Source organism: Molossus molossus, unplaced genomic scaffold, assembly GCF_014108415.1.
Source record: "Molossus molossus isolate mMolMol1 unplaced genomic scaffold, mMolMol1.p scaffold_m16_p_13, whole genome shotgun sequence".
Classification (NCBI taxonomy): domain Eukaryota; kingdom Metazoa; phylum Chordata; class Mammalia; order Chiroptera; family Molossidae; genus Molossus; species Molossus molossus.
Window position 1 is genome coordinate 17055727 of NW_023425348.1, and position 10818 is coordinate 17066544.

The 10818-nt window shown below is 39.4% G+C and overlaps 1 protein-coding gene across 1 annotated transcript; it reads right to left on the reverse strand.

Moving 5' to 3' along the window:
- Positions 1–5720: 5720 nt before the first annotated feature.
- LOC118628389 (transcription initiation factor IIA subunit 2-like) lies at positions 5721–6378 on the reverse strand. The gene has a single exon (XM_036259299.1). The coding sequence runs from the start codon at positions 6303–6305 to the stop codon at positions 5976–5978; it is 330 nt and encodes a 109-aa protein (XP_036115192.1). The 5' UTR covers positions 6306–6378; the 3' UTR covers positions 5721–5975.
- Positions 6379–10818: the final 4440 nt, after the last annotated feature.

Consider the following 10818-nt stretch of genomic DNA (forward strand, 5'->3'; position numbering starts at 1 on the left):
AGACAACAGGTGCCTGAAAACACGTGACTGAATTTGGTCATACACTGTGAAAGACAGAGAAAAAGTCAAATCATGCAAAACCTCTATTTCAGATTCTATAAGGCCAACAGAGTGCTCTCTCTCTCTCTCTCTGTCCCCTGGATCACACCTGCTACCTGGGTGGCAACAATGTCCTCTAGGTGGAACCACACATAAGGAGTCAGGTTGCACAGTTCTGCTTATGTCTTACTTGTCACCAGAGGAGTAAATGAATTCTGCATACACAGCGTGAAAGCTGTGTTTAGTGAGGGGGCCTGAGCATATGACAAGAACACCCTTCCTTACATACCTTTTCTACTTTAGCCATCAATCAGCAATCTTAAGCTGTCACCACACTGATCCCTTTTATAATCTTTCAGATATACTTATATAACTGAGGAACTCTATATAACATAGTTATTTCTATAGACCCCACTTAGAACTTTGCCCTACATTCCATATGTCAATCAAACCAGTTTTTGCAGTATTTGTCTTGCAAGTCTTTCCCTCACTGCTAGCCCCTACTCTCTACTCCCACCATCTCAACTTTCCCTAAAAAATAGAGACCAGCACAACCCAGATGTCTGATACAAATTTAGCCTCTTTTACAAGACCCTATTGGTTGCTTATCCTTTCATGCTTTTTAACACCCACTGCTAGCTTCATCCCTAGCTTTCCATCAGTATACCCATTGATAATGTCCTCTTCCAAGTACCCTGACAACATAACTCTTTATGTGGTATCATTGCAGGTGATACCACACAGTTTTCAGAATAAAGCAACTCTATTAAAAACTCTCTTTCTTAACACACACACACACACACACACACACACACACATCATATATTTTTCATGTCTGTTAGCTTGCAAATTAGAGCTCCTGCCCTCCAATTCATTTTGACAGCTACATTACAGCTACAGTTCCCTCATAGAAATGGTCACCTCAGAGAAATTTAAGATTCTCCCTGTTGTGTCTTTGCAGATGCAGAAAAGGTGAATCAATTCACAAAGATGTTTTGCTCCTGGGCTCTCTAGGGGATATTCTTGCAAATATATTTGTGTTCTCTGTGCTTTGGGATGTGGTAAGTAGTCACCCTATAATCTTCAGCAGGTTGTTTTTAATGAAATGCTGACAGTTTAGCATCTCCTTGCATAACTGCATTCTAGGGTATCTGTCAAGAATGACAGCTATTCAAGAAAGCACAGAAAAGAATCCAGCAGTTATCAGTCCTTCAGTTTTTCTACAAATTGCTACATCCTTGAAATTAATTTTAGTTGGCAATGGAAAATCGATACAAATAACCAGAGATGGTTTCATCTCTTTAGATATGTTGTAACTCACATCCTTGCACACATACTCATTCCCTTGCAAATACAACTAGTGGTGTCTGAAATTTGGAAAGGAAGGCAGAGCATGAATAAAGCAATATCAGTGTGCAGATAAAGGGCAGCAATTCCACTGGCAAAAACAAAACACCCCTCAGGAGCATATCCGCAAGTAACATCTGTATGGTAAAGCAAGATTTGGGTGATTCATCTTAAACTGTCCATGCAGCAACGATGTCCTTCTCAGCTGGTAAAAGAAGTAGCACTGTCGGTCTGACTGAGCTTTAAGCGTGGTGCCCAGTGCTGTTCCAGTGTGGGCAGTCACACATAGTGATGATTGGAAAGCATCAGATTTCAAATGACTTTCTTCTTCACTCTAACCAAATGTGCTTCTCTATTTTAATAACCCACTAAGAAAATTTTGGCATAGACACCAGTTCTAGATTCTGGGAAATTCATCAGCCATTGTTTCTTATGGATATAATTTTTTCTGGTATCACTAAGATTTTATATGGAGTAAAATAGTTTACTTATTTGTTTGTTTGTTTGTTTGTTTGTTTGTTTATTTTGGTACGTGCCCCTAGTGGGAACCGAACCCGGAACTCTCTGGTCTACAGACCAACACTCCAACTGCTGAGCCAAACCAGCCAGGGCTGGAGTAAAATACTTTAAATCACATTTTCCATGTCTTTCAGATTTTGCCACTGGTCTAAGAATTTCAAAAAATTGCCAAAATATAGCCTGATGGTAATTGAAATAAGATAGACACAGGACATATATTGTGTGATTCCACTTATATGGGGCACCCAGAATGGGACAAATTCAGAGAGATAGAAAGCGGAATAGAAGTACCAGGGGCTGGGGTGGGGAGGGAAAGGACCATTATTGCTTAATAGGTACGCAGGCTGGGGTGACGCAAAATTCTGGAAACAGAGGTGATGGTTGCACAACGTTGAGAATTTAATTAATGCCACTGAACTTGACCCCTTATAATGGTTATGATGGCAAATTTTATGTTCTATATGTTTAATAAAAATAATTGTCTTTTGGCATGCCTTGGTCGGCGGCGGCGGTGGCGGCGGTGGGCCAGTGGGGAGGGACCAGCACCACAGGGATTTGGAGCCTCGGAGCCTCCGCCATTGAGATCCTTAGCATATTTTTGTGGAGAGACAGTCACCCCCAGAAAGGGATTCCAAAATGGCGGAGGAGTGAACGGAGCTACACAGACCATCTCCCACAACCAAACTGGAATTACAACTATAACACAGAGAAATCGATGGGGAAAAGAAACAGAAAAGCAGCTTGTGAGGACCATATATTCAGGGACACTGACTCGATCCTGGTAGGATTGCGAAGGTGCGAGACGGGGGCGGGGAGCCCACGGTCGGCAGCTCGCCAGCGGCCTCAGCTGTGAGCAGCGACCTCGGGTTACACTCCCAGGCGGTTCCACAGCGCAGAACTGGGACAGAGGCTAGAAAAGCCACAGCTACTCACCTTGGGCTCCGGCAGAGGGAGGGCGGACTGGACTGGAACTGTGTGGGGACACTCGGGATTTGGAGGGCGCTCAGAGCTTTTGCTGAGCTGCTGCTGAGCAGCACGGTGGCCATATTGCTCCTTCCCAGGGCTCTGGGGAGAGGCAGCAGCCCCTCCCTCGGAGATCCAACCCCAGCCTGTGGGCCATTGAAGTGGTAATAGAAGCTCATTAACAACCAGCATCAGCCCCACCCTCGTGAAATCCCCTTAAGCTGAGCATCTGACAGAGTTTTTCAATCAACTGACAACCCAAAACTCATCAAGTAACCTCGACTGCTAGCCTCCAGGCAAAAAGCTAGAGGATAACAGTACCTTTCCTGGGCTGGCAACTTTAACCAGGAAAGTAAGACTTGACAGTGGTGTTTAACGTGGGTCCTCCCTTGCTCATATAAACCCAGGAGAGGGAGCTACAAACAGCAGAACACCAACACCCACAGGGAAAACTTGACAGGCTCCAAAGCCCACAGTGATAGCCAAAATGGTGAAACACAGAAACAGAAGCCAAATGAAAGAGACCTCCACCAAATGAAAGAGACCTCCACCAAAGACGAGATCAATGTGGAGCAGTTAGGCATGTTAACAGAGCTAGAATTCAGAGCCATGATCTTGAGGAAGCTGAACAGCATGAGTAAGGACATAGAGACGCTGAAAATAAGCCAATTGGAAATTAAAAACCATCAAGAAGAGATAAAAAAAAATGACATATCAGAAATGAAAAACACATTGGAAGGTTTAAAAAGCAGAGTAGAGGAAGCTGAGGACCGGATCAGTGAATTACAAGACAGGGTAGAAAAAATCAACCAATCAGAAAACCAAAAAAAAAAAAATGATTGAAAACCAGGAAGACAGCTTAAGAGAACTGTGGAACAACTGGAAACATAATAATATTCGCATCATAGGAGTCCCCGAAGAAGAAGAAAATGAGCAAGGGATAGAGAATATATTCAAAAAATAGTGACAGAAAACTACCCTAATTTGATGAAGGAAGAAATCATTCAAGTTCAAGAAGCACAGAGAACCCCAAGTAAGAAGAACCAAAACAGTCCCACACCAAGACACATAGTAATCAAACTGCCAAAAATTAAAGACAAAGAGAGAATCCTAAAAGCAGCAAGAGATAAGCAACAGTTTACCTACGAAGGAAACTCCATAACACTCTCAGCTGACTTCTCACAAAAAACACTACAGGCCAGAAGGGAATGGCATGAGGTAATCAAGGTCGTGAAAAACCAGGATCTGAATCCAAGACTACTCTACCCAGCAAGGCTATCATTCAAAATAGAAGATCTAATAAAGAGCTTCCCAGACAAACAAAAAAGGCTAAGGGAATACATTAGCACCAAACCAGCACTGCAAGAAATGTTAAAAGGACTGCTGTAATTAGCAGGAGAAATGGGAAGAAAAATAGAACCACACTAAACAAAAATGGCAATAAATAAGGACATATCATTAATCACCTTAAATGTAAATAGATTGAATGCCCCCATAAAAAGACACAGAGTAGCTGATTGGATAAGAAAGCATGACTCATCAATATGTTGTTTACAAGAGACCCACCTCACAACAAAAGACTCACATAGGTTGAAAGTGAAGGGATGGAAAAAATTCTTCCAAGCAAACGGAAAGGGAAAAAAAGCTGGAGTAGCAATACTCATATTTGATCAAATAGATTTCAAAATGAAGGCCATAACTAGAGACAAAAAGGCCACTACATAATATTGAAAAGATCTATCCAACAGGAAGATATAACCTTGATAAACATATATGCACCCAATATAGAAGCACCAAAATATATTAAAAATCTCCAGGAGGACTTCCAAGGAGAAATCGACAGCAATACAATCATAGGAAGGGACTTCAACACCTTGTTGACACCACTGGATAGATCCTCTAGACAAAAACTTAGCAAGGCAACAGAGACTCTAAATGAAGCACTAGACCAAATGGATTTAATATATATCTACAGAGAATTACACCCCAAAACTACAGAATACACATTCTTCTCAAGTGTACATGGGACATTCTCAAGATAGACCACATTATAGGGTACAAATTAAATCTCTACATGTTCAATAAGATTGAAATCATATCAAACATCTTCTCAGATCACAGTGGCATGAAACTAGAAATCAATTGCAACAAGAACATGCAAAGACATTTCAACACATGGAGGCTAAACAGCATATTATTAAACAATGAATGGGTCACCGCGGAGATCAAGGAAGAAATTAAAAACTTCCTGGAAACCAATGAAAATGAACACACAACAACACAAAATCTATGGGATGCAGCAAAAGCAGTTCTGAGAGGGAAGTTCATAGCACTACAGGCCTACCTCAAGAAACAAGAAAAATTTCTAATTGACTGCCTAACCTCACAACTTAAAGAATTAGAAAGCAAACAAAAATAAAACCCCAGAGCAAGTAGAAGGAAGGAAATAGTATAGATCAGAGCAGAAATAAATGACATAGAGACCAAAAAATAATTGTCTTTTTTTAAAGATAGCCTGAAGAAATTGAGGTGGGATTCTCCCCTCCACCTCAATAAAGAGGGGTTTTCTCTTCTGCCCCACAAATTAAATCAGTGAAGAGTTTGTATCACTGTATGGTAAAGGTTCCTATCCTCATGCCATCAGTTATTAAGGCATTTGTGCACCTCATTATGAGCTCAGAGGAAAGATAGTGCAGCGATGACCTCAGGATACAAATTTAATATGTATAAGTTTTAATACCACAGGCTTATAATGGAAAACACAAGTTATTTGGTCCCCCTGTCCCCTAGAGGGAACCACTTTTATTTATTTATTTATTTATTTATTTATTTATTTATTTATTTATTTATTTGAGTTTTAAAATGAGTTTATTAAAGAATGTTAATAGGAAGGCAACATTTGATTTGTCTTTAAAAAAAAAGTTCTGTTTCTTCATGCTGCAGAATAAAGGTAATGTAGTTACAAGCTTCTTTCTACTGGATTCTCTGATAGTATAGCACAGTGTGGCCGTTTCTGCAATGCTAGAATAAATAAAGTCTCTTCTATGCTTCTCTTTAAAAAGTGATGAATAATAACAGAGGATGGCATAAAAAAGCCATTTTTCTATTCATTCTGTAGTATTGGAGCCAGTATTTTTACCATCATAGGCTACAATTTTCACTTTATCCACTTTAATAAGTTCTGTCACCTCTCTGAATTCAACATCATTCAATACAAAAGTCCACACAGTATCGCAGAATCTGTACGTATTTAGAGAGCCCCTGAAATTGACTCTGTTCCTGACCCTCTGAGCCAATGCTGCATTTATAGCCTTATCAAATTGAAGTCGAACTTGAAGGGCAAGTTGGGGAGTGATCTGTTGAGACTGTATGAGCTCATCGAGGCTTTCCTGAAGATTGTTTCCCAAAGTGGTATTTCTATATAACTGATATGCCATGGTTTAGGAGGAAGCAATTGTTTTTCTTATTCAGTCTTGCATTGATGTCCACCTCTTCCCCCACCACTTCTTCGGCAGCCGCCTTATTTATTTTTTTAAATATGTTTTGTTTATTTTTTAGACAGAGAGGAAGAGAGAAAGAGATAGAAACATCGATGTGAGAGAGATGCATTGATCAGCTGACTCCTGCACGCCCCCTACTGGGGATCGAGCCCACAACCCAGGCATGTGCACTGACTGGAAATTGAACCAGGACCTCTCAGTCCATGGGACAATGCTCAATCCACTGAGCCACACCAACAGGCAGAGGGAACCACTTTTAAATAATTCTTCTCATGGTTACCTATAAACCTCTAAATAGAAAGCTCAAATCTCTGTTTCATGGTGCATCATCTTTACTGATTGTCTGTAACTTCCTGCTATAACTTAGCTACCAGATGAAGGATAGCTGATTTGTCCCACCTCCCACAACCTCTACCCTCTGCCTCCCAATATAGTTATATCACCATTCTCAATTCAAGTCTGCAACTTCAGACTTAAACCTCCACATCTTACTTAGACAGTCAGTTTCTCCTGGCTCCCTGTTTGCAGCTGGGGATTCTCGTGGATTGATTCCCTCTTTCTTTCACCTTCCATTCCCCATGTGACCTCCCAACATCTTTCAGCTCTAGCTTTGCTTTCATATGGTCAAAGCTGATAGCCGTTCTGATGGGAAAGTCTTTCATTTCTTTGATTGCAAATGTTGACACCAGTAAATGGTGTTTACATTTTTGCGACCGCAAAATATTATCTGCAGAAACATTAGTGTGCTATGAATATTCTTGTGTTTCCAAGATTCTAATGCCATAGCCCCTCTGATACTTGGAGAATAATCCTGTCTTGTAGTTCAGATGGATTCTCCTGCCTTATACTCACCAGTGCTAAAAGTTGTGTCACATTAATTTACTGCAGCTTTGGATCATACTGTCTTGTGTAGATTTGTTGGTTGGTTGGTTGGTTGTTGTTCACTGGAGTTTCTGACAGCTTTACCTTTTCTTCTTGCATTCTGCACCATCATCATTTCTCGGTGTTTCTCAAGATTTTAGTCATGTTTTCAATTCCATTACATTCCCTTTATTTCAATGACCTTTCTTGCAAAGCCCTCCACAGTTCTACTCTGCCTGGACCACTGGTGTGCTCAGCCCACGGCAGAAATGCCCCTCCACTGAGTTCAACATAGACCCATTATTTGTTTACTCGACATTTTACCTCTTCTTATTTAGCTCTAATTCCTCTGGGGTTATTTGTTTCTGGTTTTGTTTTTCTTCTTTGGGGTATAGGAAGAAGTCTTTATTTTATGTTTCTATATTTCCTAAATATCTCTATACCCTTGATGGTCTATTCTTTTAAAATGAAGAAATAGGGCCACTCTATACATAAGTAGACTCGTTGGTTGTCAAGATTCACTTTAGGGTAAGTGAACAGGAGAATCACTCAAAGCCAAATGAGGAATGAGTGTATATATATCCACAGTGATACTCTGCTTCTTCCTGGAAATTTCATTCAATTGTTTAAGAAAAATTTGATCCTTTTTTTCTGTCTGGGACTGTGAAGTCCTTCTCTAACCACCTTATGGAAAACATTCCCCACAGCAGCCAGAACATGAAATGTATTTTTGTAACTAAATTAATAATTCTAATCTCTGGGACAATAAACCTACAAGTGCCAAATGAGCTTGTAAACCACTAACCTCTGATTAGTTACTGTGTAGCCACGACCTTTCCAAAGTGAACAGCCTTTGAACTATCAGTTACTTAAGGCAGTGATTAATCAATAAGCCAACTAACCCAAAGGGCTCTACATTACTAGGTAAATACATAAGCACTAGAAACTGGAAAATAGTGTAGCTATTTTCACCTTGTGAACCTAAAACACAGCCAAGAATCAATAGTTGAAAAAGTTACCAAGTACTCAAACACTATTCTTGGTATGCACGAGAGCAGGAGCCACTGCTCATACACTACAGCACTATATTTGCTTAACAGAGGAAGAAATTTCCCCAAATTACATATAACCAGAAAACTGGCATTGTGATCAGCTATTGCTGCATGTGGGATATGACGGGATTCCCAGGTCCAGTTTTCCTGTTTCTCTGATTGGCTCCTGAATCAGCCACTTGAAGGACAGCACCAAGCTTTGAGATGCATGCCTGGGTCTGTTAACTTTGCAGCAAAGTCATTCTACAATATCCTGGTGTGGACACTGCAACGTGGCTTATTTCTTCCAAATAAGGGTGAAAGTGGAGGCATCGAGATCATGTAAGAGATTAAGGAAGAGCCTCAGATTTCTTCTCTGGGATAGTATCCACCACATTCATAGGGGCTTACAATCCCGGACACTTGCTTAGGTTCTCTTAGTTGTAATAAGTAAAGACTGGGCACTGGTACATGGACAAAATCTACTGGAAGAGCTCAGAAATTCCAAAAATTATCAAGAGCTGGGCCTCAGAAAGGACAAAAACAGGAGCATTCTGAGGTTTGTGATGCAAGGATATTAGATTGTCATTCTAACACAAATGGAAGAACACACGAATCCTCTCTGGAGAGTCCCTTCCTCAAAACAGGTCTCAAAGAATTCCTATGAAGAGTTCACAAAATAAACTCAATGTTAAAAAAAAAAAATGACAAAACACAAAAAATCAAATACCTTTAGTGACGTTAGCCAAAATATAGAGCAACTGGAACTTTCATATGTTGCTGGCTGAAATCTAATAATGCTACAGTTATTTTGGAGAACTGCTTGGCTCTTTCTTATTAAGTTTAACACACACTTACCATACATCCAGCTAATTCCACTCTTAGGAACTTGCTAGAGAAATTTTCCTAAAAGTGTCTAGCAAAAGACTTGGACTCAAATGTTCACTGCAGCTTTATTTATAATAGACCCAAATTGGAAAGAGCTCAAAGGGGTCCACCAAACAGGTGAGTAGATAAGCAAACATGGAAATTTAAGAAAAAAAAAAAAAGGAACAAAGTACTGATAAATGCAATAGCATGTTTAGTGAGAGGAAGCCAGAAATAAAGAGTACATCTGTATGATTTCCTTTATATAAAATTCTAGAGTAAAACCAGTTCTGGCAAAACCAATCTAGGCTGTCAAAGCAGAACAGAGGTTGCTTCAGGCAGTGGGTGGGTGTGAGTTATTTGTCATAGACTAGAGACATTTAGTATGATGGACATATTCTTTATCTAGATTGTGGTCCTGGTTACGCAGGTACATACATTTGTCAAAACTATATCATTATAATGGTTTAATCTTATTATATACAATATGATTATCCTAAAAATAAAAGAAGAAAAAGTAACAATTTTTTTAAATGAAGAACTTCTTAAAAGTAAGAAAAATTTATTATTTTATTCTTTCTGAAATAAAGTATTCATGGGCCCTGTGTTCTCTTTCAAATTTATCACAGGTTGCTATATTTTGGTTTGGGTGTCAGTTTGGTTTTTGTTTTTAATTAAATATTTTATTTCTTTAATATTTAATGTTGAGATTAGTGGCCTCCTGAAGAAAAAAGTTATACCCTCAATAAACTAGACATTAATCTCCTTGCCCACAGTATTTTTTCCTATTAATTTTTACCTTTAGGGTAGAAAAACAGCAAAACATAGACTATGAATACAGTTCCTAGAACAAATAGAAACTGTATATATTTTTAATAAAAAGTATGCATGGTAGAGACATTCAGATTATAACATGAGTTTGGAAAGAGATTGCAATTTCTTTTTTTTCTTTAATTTTTTTTCTTTATTAATCTTCAGAGAGAGAGGAAGGGAGAGGAAGAGAGAGACAGAAACATCGATGAGAGAGAACACTGACCAGCCGCCTCCAGCATGCCCCCAACTGAGGACCTGGCCCACATCCTGGGCATGTGCCCCGACCGGGAATCAAACCAGCAACCTCCTGGTGCATGGGTCAACACTCAACCACTGAGACACACTGGCCAGGCAAGATCGTAATTTCTTACATGCTAGGTAATCAATATTTAAAAGACAAAGCGGGTCTATTACAGCACTGATCAAAACACATGAGAATTTTTAAATTTCAATGAATTGAATTTGTTTCATTATTTATAGACAATAAGTATCTATATTTATTTAGACTTTCAACAGTAAAGACTGTATGTTTTAAGCAAAGGAACACATTTCCATGCTACTGTAGTTTTATAACATGCTTCTCAGGTATATTAATAGGAGATTTTATTACCATTGTATTGACTCGATTTTAAATGTTATCAAAGCAATTTGTTCATGGCAGCAGACAAGAAGCAAATGTGTTTTGATCATTAGTATCCAGAATCATGGGTATCAAGAAATCCCACCTCCTAGGATCAGAGTTGCTATCATATCAAAACCCACTCTTTGCAAGTATCTCTTAGAACTGCAGTTCTCAAAAGCTCTAACCTAGCCCCAGAGCCTGTGCTCTTAACCTCTGTGCTGCACCACTGGCAGAAGTTTTCAGGCAAGTTCAGGAC

What these genes read in the sequence shown, in the direction of transcription:
- LOC118628389 (XM_036259299.1), bottom strand. Translation starts at nt 6,305, where the DNA reads ATGGCATATCAGTTATATAGAAATACCACTTTGGGAAACAATCTTCAG.